Source organism: Scatophagus argus, chromosome 14 (genome assembly GCF_020382885.2).
Source record: "Scatophagus argus isolate fScaArg1 chromosome 14, fScaArg1.pri, whole genome shotgun sequence".
NCBI classification, from domain to species: domain Eukaryota; kingdom Metazoa; phylum Chordata; class Actinopteri; family Scatophagidae; genus Scatophagus; species Scatophagus argus.
In genome coordinates this window covers 15,323,599-15,348,044 of record NC_058506.1, presented here as the reverse complement: position 1 = coordinate 15,348,044, position 24,446 = coordinate 15,323,599, and the positions used below count along the sequence as shown (strand labels likewise).

At 39.3% G+C, this 24,446-nt stretch overlaps 1 protein-coding gene and 1 long non-coding RNA gene across 2 annotated transcripts in view; one reads left to right on the top strand and one right to left on the bottom strand.

Annotated features, from left to right (window-relative positions):
• kctd16b (potassium channel tetramerization domain containing 16b) overlaps positions 1 to 14,575 on the top strand; it is a 66,842-nt gene extending 52,267 nt beyond the window's left edge. Inside the window, exon 2 of the mRNA XM_046411607.1 lies at positions 12,915 to 14,575. Coding sequence (XP_046267563.1) covers positions 12,915 to 13,375 — 461 coding nt within the window. The 3' untranslated portion in view covers positions 13,376 to 14,575. The remainder of the gene's footprint in view (positions 1 to 12,914) is intronic.
• A 3,302-nt stretch (positions 14,576 to 17,877) lies between these two features.
• Positions 17,878 to 19,687, bottom strand: LOC124071141. Its single transcript, XR_006845293.1, has 2 exons — positions 19,289 to 19,687; positions 17,878 to 18,091 (listed from the first exon to the last, which is right to left on the bottom strand). It is a non-coding gene; the product is annotated as an uncharacterized LOC124071141 (long non-coding RNA).
• Between the last annotated feature and the right edge of the window lie 4,759 nt (positions 19,688 to 24,446).

Genomic DNA, 24,446 nt, shown 5'->3' with positions numbered 1-24,446 from the left:
ACAGATCAAGTAAAAAAGAAAGAACGATTGAATCAGAGATAAAGAGGCCAAGTACAGAAAGTCCTGCCAGGACGTGAGAGGATTTAACACCATGATAAGGTTGTATTGATCAGACGCCTTTCAGTCTGTATACCTTTCAGAGCCAACAACAGCCTTTCTTAATCTTTTGATTCCTCTACTCCTCAGTCAATCCTTTCATCACTCCTACCGTCCATCTTGGACATCTGAATTGATTCTGTCTGAATCCACAAGTGATCACTGACGTTTGCTTTGAACTCCTGTTTGGTCCTTAAATTTTGTGATTCAGTGGTGTGGTGCAAGTGTCTTTGGAGTTTGTTCCCTGAACGTATTATTTTCTGTATCTGTAATATTCCAGATGTCAGCCTAGATTGTTCCTGACAGTCCACCACTCCTCACAGTTGCCTCAGTTATGCACATGCGGCCATTCAGACCACAAAATGGACAGCACATTTGCTGCGCAAGTGCTTGAGATGTCTGGCTGCGTACTCCTCATGGGAAATCAAAGCAGGGCCCCCTGAATTGTTGAATTGAAATGGTCGCATGGGGCAGTGCCTGTTTATGCATCCACCAAAAGGCAGCAAATTTGTCATATTCTTACACAGCATGCCTTTCAGTGATTGATGCGACAAGGATCCCATTTGCACAGAAAAATACATCTTTGACCATTTGGATTCCTTGAAGGAAACTAAGTATCAACAAACTATTACACTCAAATAACAGTATTTATTATTCTGTATCAATACCAGTGAGTCCATAAAAAGTACTACACACTTTCTCAGGTTTGTTATTTATGCTTTATTCCACCTCCTTGTGGCTGCAACAGCCCATGCAATCACCTGCAGTAGTCACAGTTTCAGTTACATTACAACAAAAAACAAATTGTGGCTTAATTAGGTGAACATGGTATTATCATTACCACTCAGACACAGCCAGCCTCCTGGGATTTACCTGCACAACAGTGTCTTTAGCCTGCTGAGAATGACAGTAAACAAAAACATCAGCAGTCAGTGGCAGTCTTGAGAGGAACGGGAAATGTGAGACATGGAAATTGTGAGATTTCCTGCACACTGTTGATTCCAAGCCTCAAAAAATTATACTGCTCGCAGGGCAAAAGAGGGTCCTATCTGCTGCTAAGTAGGTGTAACTGATAACATGTGCCGAAGAGCACAGAAGGAGACATGAATGTTTTATAAGTTGAGGTGAGTTAATGCTGCAAGTAGTGGCAGTCTTGCATCACATGCACAGACTATATTGGATACTGCCTCATGGATCTAGGGGGCAGGCCAAAGCTGACACTTTTTATTATAGACATCCAAAAAAGGCCGTCGTATTTCTCACTGCTGCATCCAGCATCACAGGAAAAAAATACTATTGAAGCGCCATCATCAGCACCCACTGAGGATAGAGCAAGAAAAGACAGAGTGGGCATAAAAAAAGAACGAAGAGGGAGAAATGTTGAGAAAAATAGCTAAAAAGTAAGATTGAGACCAAAGGAGGAAAAAGAGACAGAGAGGAAGAGACGAGTCTGTAAAGGCACTCCATTATGTTGGCAGAAAGGGATAAGAGGGGTCAGATGACAGATTGGGGAGACAAAGAGTGGAGTGATTGAGAATGGATGAAACAAGTGGGCAAAAAAAAAAAAGAGACAGAAAGGCTCAATGTTGCTCATGATTGAAAAAAAAAAATAATGAAGTCATCTTTTAAAAGATGAAAAATGGATGATCGTTCTTGCAAATTATGATAATGGTGGAATTAAAATGAAACCAAGTGCCATTTAACCTCAGATTCCAGAGTTATCCAGATATAATTGTTACCAGCACAGAGTCAGCATAGTGTCAGGATTACTACAGTCATGAGGAAACACTGAGTAATCTGTAAGCAATTACATTTTGAAAGTAACCTTCCCAACCTCGTGTGCATGCGTGTGTGTAGCAGATGGATAATGAGTGAACATGTGTGACAGAGGCACAGAGATAGCGGCTGGTGAGCGCTCTGCCGGACAGTGATAATGCTTGTGCAATTGTTTGCCGATTACAGCCTGTTTGTTCCTGCTGCCATCAGAGATAATTCAACACTGGACGCTTTGCCAGAGTGTTTCTGTCAGGAGCAATATGCAGTGCGCACTTTCATTTCCACAAACTTAAATGTAAACGTACTGTATACATAATTGTTGTGTGTACACATGTCTCCACACATTATACAAATGTTCACAGTGTGTGAACTCTTAAAATTCATTTGAGGTTAAACACCCAACCACAGAAATCAGCTTTGATCTGATTTTATTTTGTTTTATAGATGGTGTTTTGTCATTTTTAAAATCATATCAATAGTAATGAGGCCTTTCAGAAGTTGTAACTTTTTTCTCTCTGTGCAGACTGTGGAGTTTAGCTCTCTTATTTATTGTTAACGCAGCGCTCTACTGTACGTGTGGTCTGCAGTTCCTTCTCCTGATGGCTGCATGGTGCCAAATTTTTCTGCTGCTTCAGGCTGCCCGCTCAGTTGCTTTCAGATTAAAAACCACTCTATTTTTCTCTCTGTAAAGAATCACCTGGTCATAGGTTCCCATTAATCACCCATGTCAGCCCACAGGGGACACACATGAATATTTGAAATCAGTACACAGAAAATGGCCAGACCGAACTGTACAAATAAAATATCCATCTGCAGGTAAACTGCTGCTGTAAGTTTTGCTATTTTATTTATTATTTGTAGCATGACATGAGTGTATTATGCTATTATGTACAATTTTAATTAGTAATTAGATTAAGGCTACTATGTTTTGTTTAAATAACACTGATGCTTGCTGTCCTGATTTATAAACATACAGGTGCACTGTATGTAGCCTATAGGAGGATCTGGATGAAAGAAGAGATGGATAAAGGATAATTAATCAATGAATGGGTCAAAGGTGAAGTAGAAAAGGAGAAATAGTAGATGTAGGATTGATCAGCAGATCTGTGAATTGATGGATGGTTCTGAATAGACCTGAGGATAACATAACAGATCCCCAGATGGCCAAAAATATAACTTCTAACATACACATATTTTAAGTATGGCTGGTTGATGTAATTATAGCATGTGATTCATGCCATAATTACACTCTGAGTGATATTTGCATATTCTGAATTACTGAAATACTGATATCTTTACACAACATTTGGAAGAAATGCTGCAGTTTGTACTTATGAATTTCTCATTTATTGATATAAGTAGGTCAATTAGAAGAAAAGCACAAAAATAAACAGTAACAGTGTGAGCAGTGATGGCCCGACATTTTCCTTGAGCTGTGAGAGATGGAGCAGAGTTGGTGGTTTCTCAGAGAAGGATCATTCATTTACGCAGGATGAATGCTTAAGAGAGCAGTCTGGATAAGGTATTTTGAACGGGATGATTTGCACAAGTAGTATTAATAAATATTAATGAAAAGAGGATGGTTCCCGCTATAAAATGGGACCTTTTTTGAACATTTAGAGGAGGCTTGATTAGTAATCAGTAGGACTGGTTTTCAAGAGGGAGGTTTAAAATAAGATAGGCCTTTATTAGTCCCACGGTCACTGCATGCATGAGCAGAGCTTCTCTGAAGTGTTTCAAGCTGAGCAAGTTGCCATTGTTACAACTGGTTTTAGTGCATGTGAGGACAGGGTGCTGATGGTCTGCGTCAGACGCTCATTTCCCTTCATGTTCAAACTATCTACAACTTCCACCATATTTAAAAAAATCAGCTACTTTTCTCTATTTTTGCTTAAGTTTCTTTGTTGTTCTCCACCTACCAAACTACTACTAATAGTTTCTTCAACACGTTCAACTTGAAATTAGAATTAAAGCGAGTGCCAGTGGTATCACATTTGTTCTCGGATGTCGTGCCAGTTTGCCAAAGTGCCTCTTGTAATCTGCGCCTGCCAGTGTGCTTCTGTAACATATGGTGAATTATACATACGTTGGATGCGTTATATACATTTTTAGACATACTGTTTTAGATAACCATGATTTTATAATAGACACTCTAACAACACATTTCCAGCAGAGACTCTAGGGGGCAGGGAGAGTGGAGGCAATCAATAGACAGAAAGAAGGAGGGATAGAAAGAGGGTGAAAGGGAAATAACTGTGGTGTTGGGGATGGAAACTCCTGCCACCTCGTAGTGTCACTCTCCAAAGCAAAATGTAACACCTGCTTGTAGGCAAGAGAGACATTTTCAGCAAACACACAAAACAAAAATAAGCGTGGAAGCAGAAGCACACTCATCGATGCGTACAGTCCATAAATACAGGGATAAGAAAATGCTGTCGTAAAAGAAGTGGCTGGTTTAAGAAGCTGAGCAGTCAAACACATCATTTCATGCTGCCTTGCTAGGGACTAATTATGCTGCATCAAGAGAAAGGCAGGGAGAAGAAGAGAGAGGGACAGGGAGAGGGATAAGAAGTGCTTCATTTTTTTGTTATCTCTTATGCCAACCTTGCGAATATAACTTGAACCAAAACAATCTGCTTAGGAATGCACGCCTCTTGCATTCTGAATATGCTGAATTTTCATTTGACAGCTGACATCTTTGTCCAGAACTCATTCCCAAGGCCAGGGACAGTTTAATCAATATGTGAACAACCAAGCGTCTTTCCACAGCTGAAAAAAACCAGACAGCCGAGCTGTAAAGCAGGCGCCATCAGGTTGAGACTTCTGCTTTGACCGGCGTCTGTCATGCTGAAGTTTCCCTGGGCAAGATGCTGAATTACGGCCAACTTCAGATGCTGTTCTTTTGACCTCCTTATAGGAATAAACACATTATCACATTTTTATTGCATTTAACCTGCAATGACCTGAGGTTGTGCCTTAGCGCTGGGAACTGCTCCACTAACAGTGAAAAGAAGACTGACTTTATGGACCCAAAGAGCATTTGTCTGAGCTTTTGAACTAAAATAAAATCCGTTTTATTGCAGTTATATCAGCCCTGAACCAGAAAATGGACTCATGTGCCCAGAAAATCACACAGAGTACAGCCAGCGTCTCATTCTCCCTCTTTTTTGATTGATTCTCTATGGTGCTACACATCGGTCTGATGCTCAAGGGAGGAACAAACTCTCTCTTTCTGTCTCTCACTTTGTTTTTGTTAGGGCAGACTGAGCACTCAGTCATATAATCTCAGCTTTCCTCGGCATTGTAGTGACAGCACAGCATCCATTATTAATTCAACTTTAAAACAAAATATGGTAATCGATCAAAGCCACTAGTCTCCTGATTGTGAAATACAGTGGAAACTGTACGTACCATTTGAGGCTGATGCAGTAGACACCGAGGCTTATTCAGAAAGGCTTAAATTTTATCCCTGTGGTATTATGTTGTTATGATATCCTGTTGCAAAGACCTTATGTACTATAGTCTGAACCATTCTATTCAAAATGTGGAATGTGTCTGTGAGAGGAGAAAAACAGGGACATGTTGTGCATCATTACTGAGATGAAGAATCCAGAGCAGTCAGTATCACAAATGCAGTAAATATGTGTTGTGTATTGACAGAATAGATCTGGACAGGTCACCATTTGTGCAGACAATTAACGTTTATGCACAAACACAGACATTTACAGAGCTGCACATGCTGAAGTGACATATCAGCATCTGCCGGCTGAAATACAGGGATTATTATTTGCGGAAAAACTGGTTGCAAAGTTTATAGTTATCTCAATCGGGTTGAGGAGTCACCCCCTTAAACTCATGCTGCTTTCCTTTTGCACCAGTGTTCAACTGTCATACAGGGAGACGAAATCACAGTAGAGTAATGGATGCTGCCAGAGGACATGTTGAGAGTGACTCACTACTTCTTCTCAAGCGAAATGTACTTGTATGCAACACGTTCAGGCTCAGTCTCTGGAGGTTTTATACAAAATGTTGGTGTTAAGAAACTGAATAGAAGTAGATGACGAAGAGGCAGGTTGGGGGGAGATGGATGAATGGCAATAAGTTCCTTGGTTATTTTGCTCAAGTTGCTCAAAATTGTGGTGTAAGAGGGGAGGAGAAGCCATGGACAGTGAAGGAAACCCGATGGAGCTTGGACACTGTTGATGGTGGAGATGGGATGAAGACATGGCTGAAGACATGGATGTGATGAGGAGTGGACTCTGACGAGTGCAGCTTGGGCACTGGATATGATGGACTGGAGGTGAATGGGGTGAAGAAGAGTTGGAGCAATTTCACACTGAAATGACAGCTGACAGGAGCAAAAGGGAGAGCAGTTTGAAAGTTTGACTGCCACAACATGACTGGCTGATTAAAATCATGCAAAATGAGGTTGGTTCAACTGAAAGAGTAAATGCACACAGTCAGCTAATTAAGAAGATAGAGAGAGTGAGAGAACTGTGAATAAAAGAAGGAACTTGCACTAAGCTTTATTTGAAAATCACTGTCAAAATGACTGATAAAATAGCTTAAATTATTTCCTATTGATGAGCATTTTGATTTAGTGCTTGCCAAATTGTTAGATTGCCAATCTAATTTGCATTATTTCATGAATTTTTTAATGATCTCATCTGTGTTCAGTAATTCAACTATAACACTTGACTGACCTGCTGGATTAGAAAGGTTAAAGAGCAGTGCAGGAATTTGACATAAAGAGCCTTCTACCAGATTCGCTGACTTACCAAAATTAAGCGAATAAGAACAGAAAGTGATTAGTATAAATTGAAAAAAGGCACAAAAAAAAAAGAGCAAGTGACCGATGAGATGATGAGCAGAAAAACTGAGAGAGAGGAGGGCAGGAAGGGAAGGACTCGGGAGTGGGACATCATGGCAGAAAGACGCAGACAGTAGAGTTGAGGAGGAACTCAGGAAAAAAAACTGACAGAGAAGGAGTGATAGATAGAAGAGGTTTATTTGCTTTTGTTGAGCCAACATCATTTATCTCCGGCGAACAGCCTCCCAGTGCTGAGAGGCTGCATGACAGAAATCAATCAGAGGGCAATCGTCCATACTCTTCCACTGAGGCGCCAAACCCATCGATACAGGCATTAGGAAAGGAATGGTAAGGGAGAGGTGGAAGAGAAGAGAAGAGAGGAGAGAAAGAAGTGAATGCTGTGCATGTGTTTATCATCCAAGTCTCAGTCAGTCAGTTTTTAAGTGAGTGTGACCACCGAATACTCCAACAGCTTCAGTCTTTCCCTTATTTTGAAACTGTACTCAACTGTATTTGCCAGAATAACCCAACATAACGAGGTAAAGATCTGACTCTGTTTGGACTCACCGTGCAAAATTTTGGGAAGTCAATATTTTGGCAAGTCAGATTGTGTACTGATGTCGACAAGCTTCACAAATCAAATGATTCAGTCAACAGGTAAGGTAAGAGTTAAGTCAGTGATTGGCACTAAGTTTTGCAGAATTTGTACTCTGCCTGAGAAGCCAAAATCCAGGTGGTAAAGCTCACTGTCAACATGGTGACAGTCATCAGAATAACAGGAAATTGGTTGATTTTGAGGCATGTTGTGTTAGCGTTTTGTTTTGGAATACATTAGTCTGTATAAAAGCTGAATGGCCATTGTAAATAATCACACAGTGTGAAACTACATGATTACGTTACAACATGTTTGTGTAAGAACTGCTTGAAAATGGATTAACCTCTGAGTAGCAGCTGAAATGATAGGTGACAGATGGATGATAGATGTGGATCGAAAATTAGCTTTGTGTGTGTGTGTGTGTGTGTATGTTTATTCAATTTCATTGTGAGTATATTGTGAGTCAGCCAGGTCTTTTTACTAGCCAGAGCTAACACAAGTTGTGGAGGTCCCTGCTGAGATCAATACACCAGAGCCCCGAGCACCTGTCACGAACACTGTGTGCCTGTGTGTGTGTGTGTGCGCACGCGCATGTGTGTGTCTGCACGGAAATGTGTGTGTAAAAGCATGTGACAGTCATTAGACTTCAGTCAGACCTCCTGCCCAGCTCCCAACATGAGATCACATGAATCAACTGCAGCACATTGTCACGCAACACACAAATACACACACACACAAAGTGAGGGTGTGTGTGTGTGCTGAGTGATGCTGGCCAGGAGCACAGCCGATAGTCTGACACCTCTGATGACATGAATGGGAACCCCACCTGACATCAGCCTCCCTTTCTCTGCCCAACGGCATACAGATAATAGTTCCAAGGCCAATGTCACTTACACACGGAGGGATGACCACAGGCATGCACACGCACGCGCCTCTCGCCTCACGCCTCTCACACACACACACACACACACACACACACACACAGGTCAAACCACAACATGTGTGTTGTATCTGGAGGAAAAGACACTCCACTGAAGCACACAAACTGTGACATCATCTCACATGTTACATGCATGTGCGGGCACACACATGTATTCCCATGTACACTTCCACACACACACATCCGCACAAATATGCGCTCAGCCCTGAAGAAAGGCATGACCTTATTCTCCCATGAGAGCACCGGATTCCACATGTACTTGACATACACATATATGATGTATGTTGTATGTGAAGAAACACATGTAAACTAAGGAGCACATAAATACACAAATTAACTTTTTTAATTTATTTTTTGTTTTTACATTTTGTGTATGAAGCGATTTTTCTCCTTACCACTTTTTTCTTTTTTTTTCTTTTTTTTTTTTACCTCATTTGAATGTGGGAATAGAAGAAACGCAAGTTAAAAGCACAAGTGCATAGTCTACATGCTACAAGTCAGGGAGTACGTGTTTTAAAGAAAAAAATATTTTATCTCCGTATGTGAGACTAACTCATTTGTTCAAACTGAATCTTTGTTCAAACAAAGAAAGTAAAGGTTAGCTGAGTAAAAATACAATTTTATTCCATGAATGTAATTTACACAGTTAAGCAAAAATTCACCCAGGAGCAACTCAGTACAATCAAAGTCTTTGCTGTCGGTCCCCCGAGGAGTTTGTCTTGTTCAGATTTCAAGGCACGTGCTTCTGATTTACTCTGTTGCCCAGTTTTTTTCCTGAGGTTTCTGGGTTTGAACTGGCTGCCTTCCAGCCACAAGCCCACTTAGTTAACTTTAGTCTGTTGCTTTTGCAGTAAACAATGCAAGAGATCTATTAGACTCTGCTCCGAAGTGTATCGATATGTAGTCTGAATAGACAAACTTACTTATTCAGTTAAGAAGTTGCTTGACAATGCAGGTCGTATTTGTCTTGTTACTGTACGTCAAAATATGTTGTGTTCTAGAAAGTTTACATTTTAATTCATTTGACTGAGTTTATAAATATATTTTTCTTTGAGGTTATATGAGGAAGAGACACATAGACATAAAAACGCTACCTTTAGAAGTATACAGTGCCATGAATCTGGCCTGGAATCATCCCTGTCTCTATTGTGTTGTTCAAATAAAGCAGTGGCATCCCTGAAATAATGCAAACACGAGTGAGAGTGATGACATGCACTACAGATATGAATAAAAACATTCTTTGGAGAACCTCACCAGCAAACCTCATCTGGTGGTTTCAGTGTTCAGGGCAATAAGAACATTCTAAAAAAAAAAAACTGTACATTTCTGATTTTAGCCTCATGAAGACTGAACAAGCAATGAGTAGACAACTGCACTGAGTTAAGTAACAGGATTTTATAATTTAAATGTTAAAAAAGGGCTGTAAGTTACATAAAATAACAGTATTCAGTTAAATTGAGTCACATTCTTGCCACAGTAAGTCACAGTACCCCTCACCTACAGTGATTTATTCGACATCTTTCTAAAAATGCTGACATGCACGTGGGTGTAATTGACAGGAAGTGGGGACGCCATTCTCCCCAAGACATCTCCTGTCTGGTATGAACAATGAACCTCAGGTTATTTTTGAGTGAATGGATCATTCAGGAGAGTGGCCTACCTGTCACAGGGAAAGTGTCAAATTCTTGGCATTTAGACAGCTAAAATACCTTGTCTATGACAATGACTAGACAGGAAATTGGTCCTTTTTGTTCAATAAACATGAATGCTTTTTTTCACAAAAGGAAATGCGGCTTTGTTTGAACACATACAAGATCTATACATACATGCTAACTCTTTCTGTTAGTGGTCATATAACAGGGACCAAATGTATCGTATCAAACCACTGACTAAAGTTCCTTTCACAATGGATAAAACCCCCCGACTAACATCCAGCTTCTGTCTTCAGTTTTCAGCATGCAACCGGCATTTGTTTGTGGTTAAAATGAGAGAGCGACTGAAGTAAAAGATATTTTATAAAAAGTAACGACTGTACCATTGTCACTGGTCTTGAAGCTGTTTTCTTTGTATTCGGACACACTTGTGACATCGAATGTGAGACGCCAGAAAAAACAAACAAACTTTTTAAACATTTTTTCAAACATGTAAGTGGTGTCCTCAATTGAATTATCTGAGGGACAATTGGTCATGAAACTAAAGGTTTGACAGGAAACCCAACTGGTAAAAATGGTCAGATAACTCCCTGGTAGTCTTTAGTGATAGCAGGGCTAATAGCCATTCACAATACCTTTAAATTAAAACAGCATGTCACTGTCACGACTTTTACTATTACTACTACTACCAATTTAAAAGCAATGTCATATCAAATGCACAGATGCCAGGCTGCTCGTGAACAACACACACACAAACAGAAAGGCTCTTCAAGACATTTGTTATAGCAGTTTTACCCATGACATCATGTTCACTTTATTTGGACAGGCTGATTGGCTACTGGCAGATTTAACAATTTACCACTGTCTGGGGCCATTTTTCAGCACACCAATTACAAATCTGCATCTCATCCATCAGGGGGCTACCTGTTGACTCAGCGACATAAATTAACTCACGTGTCCCTAAACAAAGGTTGGGAAGACATAATCTCGCCTAGCATGGGATTATGTTCTGTATCATGCAACTGTTTAATGGATACATGTTTTTATCCGAGCTCAGTACATTTCTGATGCAGCAGTGTATTCTCATTCTTTGTCTGAGCCAAGGGTATTGCGCATGAGAAATGTGTAAATACCCATGGTAATTATAGAGATTCAGAGCTACAATGGGTGATGAGGGTGTGGTGCTCCATTTCTGTCACTGCATTTGATGGGTGATGTTTACCTCACATACATTAGGCAGCTGTGTCTGTGTTTGTGTGTGAATGCATTTATGTACATTTAGCTCTGCACTGAATGTTAGTCTACCTGCAGTTTAGACTAACAGAGTCAAGGTAATATTTATTATCTATTTAGACAATATAGTGCGGTTTATGAGCGATACTTGGAAGAACACATCTCGATCAGATGAATTGATTTCTGTTCTTCTGTTTCTCTTTAAATGAGCCTAACATGCCATTGAGGAGGACAAAGGGAAGTAAAAGCAGGAGGGGCATTTATTTTAAGCAGCATTATTTATAGTCTTGTGTCTTGTTTGAAGCAAAACGCTCAGCAGCACATGAAAAGAAACTGTGGCACCACTGAACTTGATGCAGAAGCCTGTGATTGTGTGTGTGTGAGTGTATGTACCGATGGTGGTGGTGGGGGGCACGCTCGAAATCGGCAGCGGGGGATGGTGCCATGTGTGCTTGCCTCAAGGGTTTTGATCTCTCTCCTGACTAAACAGAGAGGAGTCCATCAGCAACAGATACCCCTTTAATTATTCAGGAGGTGAGGATGAAAAATAAATGGCTGCTTCCTGCAGTGAGAGGTGTGGTGCTGCTCTGGTTCCTCTGAGTCTTCCAGTCTACTGTATGTTCACACAGGGGTTAGGCTGGGCAATAGATTCCTTTCGGTGATGATTAAGGATCACCGCTTTTGTCTCGTTATTGGTCAAGACCACGGCTACTGGGTAGCTGCCTCAACCTCATTCTCACTGAGATGCTTTGCTATTCTCGATGCCGGCTGAAAACAGCTGTGAGGCTTAAAACTACAGATTGTATGCCTTAGAGGAAAGGTAAAAACCCCCCTCTGACTTGTACCCCTTTGATATCAAGCATTGCAAAGAATTTCAAAACATTTTAGATTGGTGATGTAAAATAAGAGATTTACAATGTTACAATGATTGTTTCAGTGTTTAAATTACTACATGTATTGCGGTCGTGGTCAGTCAGACCTGCAAGTGCTTATTGAGTAGTTTTCATTTTACAGTTTTACAGTTTGCTTGTTTTTTTTTTTTCAAATTTCAATTGAATAACAACAATTTTTTTTCCAGTCATTTTGATTTAAAAGTCCTGGGTTTCATAGCCTTCACTAAGATTTACAGTTAGAGATGAATAAGTTGGACTGGTGAACAGAAAAGCAGACTTCAAAGAAACACAGAGATGTACAGTATAGTAAACAAAGCATTTGCACAGTTTGACCTCCATTAGTCTCAAAATAGACAGACTCCAATTTGCTCCCGTTTTTCCTGTACCAGTATTGCTACACTTGCTTGATGTACACTTAAAAATCCTGCAAAAGTCATACATTTTTCCAATTGTTCTGCTGCGACTGCTTTTCATGAAGTTCAAATACAGCTGCCTTCAGTGTTTCACTGTAAATACATTTACCACATGTACATCCAGACATCATTATGTGCTTGCCAAGCTCTTCCACTTATTTCATGTGACAGCATGGATCTACAAGGGTAGTTCTCTGAACAATACTGGCTTGTCACTCAGCCAGCTCACTTCTGTGATTAGACTGGAAACTAGCCAGTCGTGCCTGATGTCATGTCACTTTGTTCTAGGTGATAGCCATTTGGCATTTGCTGACTCTCTTCTTTGTCTGTCTTCTGAGCTTTTTACTTTTCCTTTCTTTTCCCATCTGACTAATTTGTGGCTCTCTTTGTGTCATTGTCTCGTTTTTCTCTTCATGATGATTGGGCCTGGAAGAAAGAAAAGGTGGAAAAAATAGCTCTGCATGGACTCTAATGTTAGCTCCCTCTCTGGTTCTATCACTTTCCAGGTGGTCCGTCACGTTGGTCCTCCCCTCCATGTGACTGCTGCTGCAAGAACCACAAAGGCGACGGTGAGGGTGAGAGCGGCACCTCCTTCAACGAGCTTTCCACCTCCAGCTCTGAGAGCCAATCAGAAGCTAGCTCTCCCCAAGGAACGGTCATCTGTGGGCCGGTCAGCCGCCAGTCACACCCCCATGCAAACGTCCAAACCCTGGACAGGTCTATGAAAAAGGGCCCCATCGCTATGCTCCAGCAGTCCGAACAACGGCGGAAGAGCGACTTGCTGCGTACGCTTACAGCAAGTTCCCGTGACACCAGCTGTAAGAAGAGGCCAGTGAAAGAGAAGATGACAGTCGAAGAAGAGCTGGAAAAGTGCATTCAAGACTTCCGAAAGATCAAGATCCCAGAGAGGTTTCCAGAGAGGAAGTACATGTGGCAGAGTGACCTGCTGAGAAAGTATCGCCTCTGAGCCAGGAAACAGTACTGAGGGAGCAGATACATGAGGCCAAGGATCAGTTTACATGTTTTTTGATCTTGACTTCTGCAACAAAAGGGAGATAACACTAAACTCATTTGAATCCAATTTCTGGGGGAAACTTCATCTTTATGCCAGAAGGTTGAAAGTCTACACAAGAGCTAGTGAAAAGCATAAAATCAGACTGTTCTCTTGTTGACATATGTAGTATGTATGTGTGTATGTAGTTTAGGCCTACTGTATGTACTGTAAGTATGTGCTGTACCTTGCTGAATGCTTTGGAGCTTTGAATAATTTATCCCTGAGGACCAATCCAGGTGGATGAAAGACATCCTCTCTGAACCCATCAACCAACCCAAGACTGGCTAATGGCTTCACTGGGGGGTTACTGAGGGTTACTGGACTGCACACACTGTCATCATTTCACTGAAAAACCACAAAGACGAACACTGATTTAGTATGTGAATGTGTGTGTTTGTGTGTGTGTATTCACTCCCAGGTGGCCTAGAGGTCACAGATAAATCTGCATCAGGACCCATTAATAATTCATGCTGTCCCGACAGTGCTCTCACTATAAATACACCCAGAGCTCTCTGCTGCCAGGACGGCACAAACAGCTCGATTGATTACTTAACTTTTAGGGAATATTTGGAGACTTGTAGGGCAGGAGGAGGTACAGTTTCATCAACACCACAATTAATTTTCTTCCTGTAATATCAGTTATATTGCAAACCTACCCAAGTGAGTCTAACTGCCCTGCATTGCATTGATTTTTGCAGAGCAATACCCAGGTTACGGTGTGAAGGATATTTGATTTGGTGGTCAAACCATGGGGAAATACAGAATTTCAATAAAGAAAAGTCCTGATTTAACAAACCTGTGCACAAACACTTATAATAGGCATTTTTCCCAATTACTCTACAAAATTAACAGAACACCTGGTACACGTGCAAACACACAGAGCAATCAATTGTGAGGTCACTTAAACTGTGCTCAATAAGATACCTACAGTAAATACAGACAGAATGGGACAGGATGGCTACACAGGCTAATCCCGTCAACACATAGACAAATGTTTCTACCCAGACTGTTGACACGGTAGTCAATAATTATTGATGATAGAGTGTGGTGATAGAGCTGATAGATGTGGTTCTTGTTTACAGTTATTAATGAAGCCCCTGGCTTACTGACAAAGACAAGCTGTTTGTGTATTTAGTGAAAATGAGCCATTATTCACATGTTCATTTATGTACGCCTGGACCTGTCAAAGTCGATGGTATGTACTGTGGTGTGGTTACAGAAGCAAAGATGGCAGAAAGCTATTTTTTAAAAAAGCAGAATTCACGAGGAATTTAAATTCCCCAGAAGGTTGATTGTTATTTATTCAAGGCTCTTGCTGATTGAAATGTTGCTGAGAGAACAGTTTATTATTTCACAGCGCAAGAATTAAATTATTGACCTACAGCAAATGGAAAAATAGTACATTCAGACATTCAGTGATGTTGTAAACGTAAAACATTCCTTTAACGTTATGATGGTAAACATTTAAAGATGATTAATGCCATTCGACACAATCATAGTCAGATTAGTTAATTGTTACTGACATTCCAATCTCTCTTATAGGAGAGACATACATGAGAGAAGGAACATATAGAGTGGGGAAAATAAAAAGCATGCTCTGGAATAAAACCTCCAATCCCTCATCATGTCAAAAGCATAAAACAAATTTGATCAAATGTGTCCAGAAGGTGAAGTCACTGACAAGACAGGTAAACAACCACTGGAAGAAATATTTGTTGATCAAACATTCAGGTAAAAATCAAGGTATTCATGAATAGTGTGATAGAAAGAAAGAAAGATAGATAGAGGTTGAGGTTATAAATATTGATGAATTGACTTGTAATAAATGAAAGTTCAGAATGACCTTCTTGGTAGAAGAAGGACAATAAAAACAGAGTGCGGAAAGCAATTTCATAGAGGAACTTGATTAAACCTCATCATTTGCTATTGCAGCTTATGAAAGTGCAGAGGAGTGGGCTTTATAAACAATCATAGCTTTTGCAAAGCACAGAGTATGAATGAATTAAAAGCACACATACACACATAAAAAAAATGAAATATGCATATAAAGTTATTGAAAGGTCAGTTTATTTAAAATTATCCCTGATGTGTTAATAGAGAAGGACCATTAAAATATGTTCTATTATACTTATTTTTCTATCTAAAGACCTTTAAATTAATAGATTATCAAATGTCCTTATGTTGCCCATAAAATGTATTTCCTGTTAAAGAAGGGGTTCATGGGTAGTAAGAAATTTCTAGTTATATTCAGTGGCGCCCATGTGTCTACTGTGGTTTATTATAGTATAAAGTAATATGGTTGCAATAGGTGCTAGATACAAACCAACCATTTCCTCATGTCAATACAATGAATACAACTTATTTTTCTACATCGCTGGAATATTACATTTTCCTTTAAAGTCATTTATCTTATCAGTTGGAGTTTTATGTTCATCCAGACTACATATCATATGTAAATAAACACCATAAATCATACATAACCAGAATAATGTATTATATTCTCTGTATATAACATGCAAATCCATGAGATGTGGCTGCTCTGCTGCTTTTAGTTATGCAGTAGACTGACGCTAATGTAATACAGCCGTTTTTGTTTTATCGTTTCGCTATGAGAGAAGAGGGGAAATATAATACACACCTATAACATATAGATTTACCAATATAACAAATGATAAGCTACTTGCTTTTCAAGACAACAGTGTCATAAAAGGACTGTCAGCACATTTGTCACACAGTGCCACAGAGGAAGTCACTGGTGACTAAGACCTTTCATCGAGGCTGAATTTTAATCAAGAGATCTGAAAATGTATGTGTGGGTCTAAAAGAAACAACTAAGAAAACAAACAGAAAAGTTTGCTGAAAACTCTTAAAACTGTTCAAATAATCATGGAGCCTTTTTTTCTTACCATATTGTGCAGTCAGAAAACAGAAAAGGAGTGGGTTTTTTTTTTTGTTTGTTTTGCTTTGTTTTTTATTTGGCTTTGTATTCCAGAACATTGGCTTTAAAATGGAACAATGACTACGAGTGCAAGTGCTGGTTTCATCCTCTAACAACGTTTCATGGTGTTCACATCCATATTGGGTGAACAGTGTAAGATTCAAAGCCATTTTGCCCCCAGTTACAGTAAAGTGCAACAACAAAGTGTTGTTGACTACTCAAGTCAGTACCTTCACCTCAGTCCAACCAGTCATGTGGTTTGCTCCTCAACACCGCAATGAGTGGAAAAAGTGCCTGAAATCAGCAAGAAGTGACAGGTGCTGTACAGGCCTGGCCAAGTGGGCGGCAATGGCTGGATTTGCAATCAAATACAGAGTAAGACAGCTTTATTTGGAGGCTACATTTCGCAACATTAGCTCGTATGGATTTAAACACCGACAAGATAAAGCTGAGAATCAGACTTTTAACACCAGTCTCATGCATTTCAAATCTCTCGTGCTGGAGTACAGAGCCAGCACACGACAAAACTGACTGCACAAATCTCTGTACAGGTATTGTGTTCTCTGTTAGTTTTCCTGGTCTGAACTCAAGGAAAAGTTCACTTTTCCATGTTTTTATTGTTGGATTACATACAGTACAAAGGTTCATAATAACCAACTATAATCAATGTAGCCATGTGCTAACATGACATTTTATGCTGGCCTTCCAGCTCATACACTGGATTTGAGCATTAGGCCAGACAATAGTTTGCCTCTGGTTGATTTTTGCTTTGTTAAGCTTTCTGAGAACAGCATGGTGATTTAAGATACTGTAGGATTTTTCCCCTTTGCCCATAAAACATGCATTTTCAGTTTCTGGCATAATTATTATCCGGCCAAGCGATCCAAACAGTTGAATAAACTGGTGCAAACATGATTCATGTGAAAGTCTACAGTTGTCAAGAGAGAACTGTTGCATAGCTTTTTGCATATTTTTGTGAACTTGTTTTTAACAAGCAGCAGTTAGAATTGCACTGTTCATATTCAGCCCACTTAAAGCAAGTTGACATTATGATCATGTGTGCTGGACAATGCCTGCAGATGCCAGTTTGGTTTGTTTACTATGAGATAACTCAGCAAGGTTGATCAGTCGCTGAAGTCGCTTACAGCATTTCCAAACACAATTTTTTCATCAGACATGAATGGAAATGTTGTTGAAACAAAGACAGAGTGAAATGAAAACCACAACACATGGTGGCCTTCTAGAGTAGACTACAGCTGTTTTTGCACAATGTATAAAGTTGAAGAAAACACAAACAAGAAAGTATTTGAAAAAGATGATAAATATCTTAATAATCACCTTAACCTGCACAAACACAGTCACAAATGATGTGTCTGTCACAAGAGAGAAAAACTGTGGATCATGACCAGTTTTTAGCCTTCAGAGCACACGATATTCAGTTCTTTGGGCCTGAAAAGAACAAAAGACTATGTAAATGTTATTGATAAAGTGAAATTTTGTATTTAAGACAAATGTGATGTATGAAAAGGAAGAGAAACTTTGAAATGATGTTCAGTTTGTCAGTTTATGTTGTTTTGGAGTGCCCGACTACAGTCTGTGATTTTCTTTCCTGAAGTTATAGTCACGTCCTGCTAGTGAAACCTGTGCACATGACTGCAGGCCCTCTTATTTTCCTCCTGCCTTTGATGAGCCTGCAAACCACAGAGAAAATCCCATTATTCTGATGTCACTATGGTGCATCTGGAACATACAGTTCAAAACAAAAAGGGCGTCTGTTTTGATTATTGTTGTTCTCACACTAAAAAGAAAAAAAAATGGTTCAGAAACATTGTGAGCATGTTGGTATAACAAAACTTATAACAGATTTAACCTAGTCTGTTCTTGTGAAAAAGATTATGTCAAAAACTGATATTTAACAGAAAAAAGAAAACTTGAAAAAAAAGAAAAAAAAAGATAAGATAAGATAAGTACAAATGTGTTGATAGTGTCTGCTGTTCCTCCACAGGTGTATAACATTATCAAATAAAAAGTCAGCTCTGCAGTGTGACTGAGCTCCTGCAAAACAGAGTGATTCTCACCAGGGGCATGTGATTGTAGTTCATGGAAATACTTGTTTCACCATGAATCATTTGGGGAAAACAAATAATTAAGTATTATTTTGGCAAAATTACCAAAATTATTTAAAAACCAGTCTATCAAATTTTTTTCTGATCTTGAAATTACATGTAGTTTTACTTCCAGAAAATTAAACAGGGAATGAACATCCGTGGTGAGAGCCACCCTGTATTTCAGGTGTTACAATGTCTGCCTTTAGAGACAGTATGATTCATCTGAGCTCTTTAGATACAAAGCATATAGTAATTTTGAAAATGTATGACAACAACCAATAAACAAGACATTCTGTACAGCGACTAAGACTTGGATTTATTCTATTGTTTATGTTTAATAGGATCAATAAGATGGTCTTTGTGGTTATATCCTACAGTCTAAGAACATGGTATTCTACAACCAGGGTTTAACTTGAAACAAGACATCCTCACATCATAAAATTACCCCCAAAAACTTGTTTAAGCCCAAAATGCATTAAAATATTTTTTAATGATTTCAGTTACTTTTCCACCAACATCAAACTGGTTACGCTCTGACCACACACCTAACTTGAAACCAATAAAAGGGAACTTGGAAAGTTTGACTCCAGCTGGAACCTTGTCCTGCCATCAGTGAGCGAATCATATTCTACATGTTGGAAAGAGATGGAGAGCCCAGTTTTGCACTTCTATGTGTTATTGTCATTAATTATGCTTGTATTTTGGATATAAACTAATATCTGTACCTAGATAAGCTCACAGGTAATCAGCATGATTTGCCGTCCTGCCACTACTGTTTACCTCTGGGGTGCATTACTCCATTGATGATGCATCCTTGATTGCAATGGATCAAATCTGGTTGCTGGTTTGCTACATAAAACCAGGTTGACTTTGTGTGAACAGCCCCACACCAGAAGCACTGGGCTGTTGTCCGCAATGGGGATGGTGTGATCAGGAAGGCCATATGAGAAATTCCTCTGTGACTGTACAAGTGCTTTGACCAAGCCTACAGGCTGGTGGGTAGAGACCATCCGTTGTGAAATATACTCCACCATAAAAATTCGCCAAATGGCATGAAAAAGTAGCGTCCGTCACACATGCGCTACTTTATATTCCACAATGCAACTCCTTTTATACATTAATCAATGATGATTACAAAACAACACTGACTGAAAAAGTCTAAATCTGTTTACTATAGGGAGCAACAAGTTTCAAAAATAGAAAAAAATTTAAGATCCTATACTTAAGAGAAAGTCCAGCATGACGTGTTCTATATATATATGTATACATCATTGACTGAGCTTGGTGTTTTTCTTTCACAGATCAGAACTTCATCCCATAAGCAAACTGACCTGATGAAACAGAATCAGCTAAGAACCCACAATAAAAGGTCAAGCAGGCAACACAGTGAGAAGAAACAAACAAACAGGAGTCTGGCAGACTAAAAATAAAAGCCAGAGGATAAGGCAGAAACCAGCGGCTGAAGTGCTAAAACAAGTCTGACAATATGACAAACAAATGGAAGCTGCCCACTATATACAGAGAGGCTAATGAGGAAATGAGAGGCAGCTGTGCAGGCAAGTGATTGAATCAAGTGATCTGCAGGAAGGTGAGAACTTGACAATGCTGGCTGCTGGGCAGGGAAGCGAGTGGAGGATTGGAAATGACAGGTGTCTTACACCCACTCCGTCACACTACACAATCACATTCTACCTTTATTATGTTTGTATATGTTTTCAATAAGGAATTTGTACTCAATCATTTTGCACTAACAAATAAATCAGTCAAAGTATGTCTATGGGTATGTCTGTTATTACCTTTATAATTTCCATTGAAGGACAGTGGTGTCCACCAGCCCAGTTGTCCACCAAGACTGGACGCTGAAATATCATGTGAAGTTAGTCCACACATGGGCGTAGGAAAATGTGGGTGTCAAACTATCATGAGTGGGGTAGATGTCACTTCCTGTATTCTGGTGCCTTTTGATAGGCTATTTTTAGCTGACTATACCAACAGGAGAAAAATAATGGGTACATTTTGTGATTTCATCCAAATCACATCTTTGATGTAGTAAAAAATTAAAAAGTATTAAAACCGATTTCATGACTAATTCAGAGCCAATTTTAATAACAACCACTCATTGTTTATTCAAATTTGCAGATCTCTATGTTTGGATGCGATTGCAGTTTCTGTTAAGTTCATTTTTTAATGTTATCAAATCATTGAGTTAAGTGGAACAGACAACTGTGGTCTAAGTGCTCCTATGCATCCTCAAATAAACTACATTCATCTTCCAAATGATCAGGAACTGAGGCCTGCGTCTCAAAGTTATATTATGTGGTCAGACAGTTAGGTCTTTGTGGATTTTCACACATACACACACATATTGCTGCTTCAGAGGAAAAAACTCCATCTAAATACTTAGGGGAATACATTAAAATCTGTCATTGACTAATAATGCGAAGGCAATTATTACTTTCATTCAATTATTACTTGGTCAGAAGAAGGCCACTGGAATATGACTCAATCACTTTCCCGGCCAGGGAGGGGCATCGGGATTCACACGTTTTTCTCAGAGAATGATGCAGACACACACTGTTAAAAAAAAAACATACTAAGCATAGAATACTCCAGTTCTGCCGACAAAACTTCTAGACAATTAAATCATCTATTTAGCAACGGCATATGGAGATAAATCTGCTATTTCTGTCAAACTGGCTCATCCCCTGACAATACAGTTAATTATACTGATTTCAAAGTCACAATCAGGAGAGAAAGTCTGGTGGTGAGGAAAGAATGCATGTTTCATGTCTCTCTTTGTGGCTGCCAACTCTCCATGGAGGGGAAGAGGAGGGAGAGTTTGCATGATAGGCTAAAAATAGCCTCAGTTGGATCAGCTATCTTCCCAAGATGAGGCGATGGGGGCTACATGTGGCACTTCGAGCTGGCCTGACCAAGCGATGAAGAGCCCGATAAGGCAAGAAATGTGTAGACGATGGGTGCAGAGTGTTGAAAGAGCGAGAGGTATCGAATTAGGCTGGAAGGTGAGAAAGGGGAGAGAAATGAGGCAGAGGTGAAGATGGAGAGAGGTAAAGGTGAGATAGTGGAAAAGATAGATGCGAAGAGTGCTGAGTAGATGGAAAGAACAATGACAGGGAGGCTGAGAAGGTTTAGAGACAAGTGGAAGAGTAAGGGTGGAAAACAAGGAGCAAAAAAACAACAGTAATGCAAGAGAGGTTCAGAAGAGGAAATGAAAGATTAAGAACCAGGGGGGGAAAACAGGCAGAAGTACAGGGAGCCTGTGTTGGCTGTCAGCATTCATCTCCAAGATAAGAGCTCCAGCTACATGATCTGTTCTCCAGCATTACAGATGAAAGCGAGCGCGCCTGCACCACAATCAGATCAGCCGTGTGTATCGCCATTGTTGCCACTAGCCGGGATGATTTTCTCAGCATCACAGCTGAATGATGCGCACTGCCAGGCATTGTGGAGTAAACAATGGTACAAGCCTTTGCACACAATGGACTGATCCAGCTTCAGCTGTGTCCTAGAGCCCCTATCGCATTGACAAGCTTAGTAAAAGGACATTTAATGCGCTCTCTCTTTTTCTCTGTGAACTGAACCAAGACAAACATTACTAGAGGTCCTGCCGTGCAATGAAAGTCACACAATACAGCAAGGTTGACTGTCAGTGCAGCGCTAACAACAGCAATGACATGAAGCTTTGCTAGATTCAGGAGCTGCTCAGCTATCTTTTCAGTGGTGAACATCAGAAACAACTTAACCTGGCATTTTGTCATTTTGTTTGTATCTTTTGAATGTCCCGTCTTAATTATAAATATCATTCACGTCATTTAAACTCCTTGTGTGGGCCTTTTCCTTCAATGGCAATGCTAAAAAAAGACACCCTCTTTCCATTTTTCATTGACTTTAAAACTAGAGTTTCTAGCACAACTGCCGACACACACAACTACCAACACATTCCTTCAGTGGCCAAGGGAACAAAGAAGGAGAGATCAGTTTTCTTTCCTTAAATGATGAAAACTAACAAATCATTTAAAAATCCCCTTGATATATTTATATATATCTACACCGTCAACAACAGCAAGGAGATAAAGAGAGAGAGACTTAATGAACCATTCAATAAATATGTCCTATCTGCCAACATTTAGTAGTCTGAAAACACTGTTTCAGTTGATTTCATCATTTAGACTAAATTTATGAATGAACACAACATTTTATTGATGATAAACATGTCAATTTTTTTTACAAATACAGTGAATACTGTCCAATATAGGCTACTTCTTTGTCCTCCATGAGAAATTCCCCAGACTCCTTAACAAAACTGTTCAATTTTGTAAGCTGTGAGAGGCGATCAGCTTATGTGACTCCGGTCTGCAGGATAGTTCAGATACTTGACCAAAAACTACAAAATTGCAGAGTAATGTCAATTGTACAGGCAGGTTAAAAGGCACAAATGTACACATATATAAATGCACAAGCAGGCTGGTGATGGCATACACATTTCTGATATGCAAGGGCATAATGCATATGATATCTGCTGGGTTCATCTTATCCTAGTGGTGGCAGCACCAGCGAAAGAAGGGAAGAACATCATGGACAGTTTTCCAAATATTTATAATACTAGCATTTCAAATGTTTATTAAGGAAGGAAATCCATTAACTCTTTCTGGGCTTATAACGCATTTTGGATAGACAATCTGAATGTAAATAATGCAGTGAAAACTCCACAGGGAACCTTTAATACGCCTGTGGGATTAATTATTTTAGGTTTCATTATCTCTGGTACACCCACATTGCCCTAACATTGGTGACATTGTTATTTATTTATGACATATGATAAACAAATACAACTGGAGAAGAATTTATTGTGTAAATATTCATGAGTCATATTTGTATTTTGGATTAACTCCCTGTTGCTGCTGTGTAGGTTGTAGAAGCTGCACGCATCAAATTACAGACTGCAGAATATACATTAAACCAATGCTGAAATGGAAACTGTAAATCTTCAGAGAGGCAAATAAATAAAAAAGGAAAACAGCATAAAATTTCAATTTTAAACAAAAAAAAAGTAAAAACAAAAGCAAAAAAAAAGTCTTGAAACTGTTTTTGATACTCCATTTTGTAAAATTTAGATATAATTTATTATTTAATTACTTCAGTTGAACTTTTTATACTAATGTAATTTAACATGTAGTAATGAATCCATCCGATGTAGATTAATGGGCAATTTAGATATGGAAAGAATATTCAAAGCTTTAATGTAATGATGAGATGAACACTGGGATCCTACTTTTTCATCCTTCTGATCATTTTCATGGACTTAAATTATTTGAATTAATAATACTATAATAATGTTCTTCATAACTGATTTTCAAACCATCAGGATCTTTTTTCACTCGAGTGCCTGTTTGTACAGTTTGTTGCCACAATGGAAGAGAACACCATTTCCAGTTAGAGGAGTCACGACCCCAGTCCATTAGCCCTGGGCTGTTAAGACCAATGTGCAAATTATAGGGTGAGATGTGTTAATGCATCTGAAGTGTTGCTGTTGGGCAAATGAAAGATTAATTTTTGTCCTTGGGGTATTGAGATAAAGATGGAGTTTTTCTGGACTGAGATTTTATTTATGTTGTTTGCCATTATTTTTTGTATATCAGTTATATATGCATATGCAGTCCCGTCTATTTTATTTCTTCAGGTTTGTTGTCTTTGCTCTTCACTGTTGTGTCCCTTCTTGAGAGAAGAGAAAAATGACTAATCCCTTGCATATGTATACATAATTTCATTTTACTCTGTCTTCACTGTCTACATAGTGATGTGGAATTGAATTAGACAAAATCAATAGATTTTCACACCTATAACTCAGTTTGACCGAAATTAAATTAGAATTAGAAATCAATAAAGAGGAGAGACTCTGAGGAATGTTATTTAACTA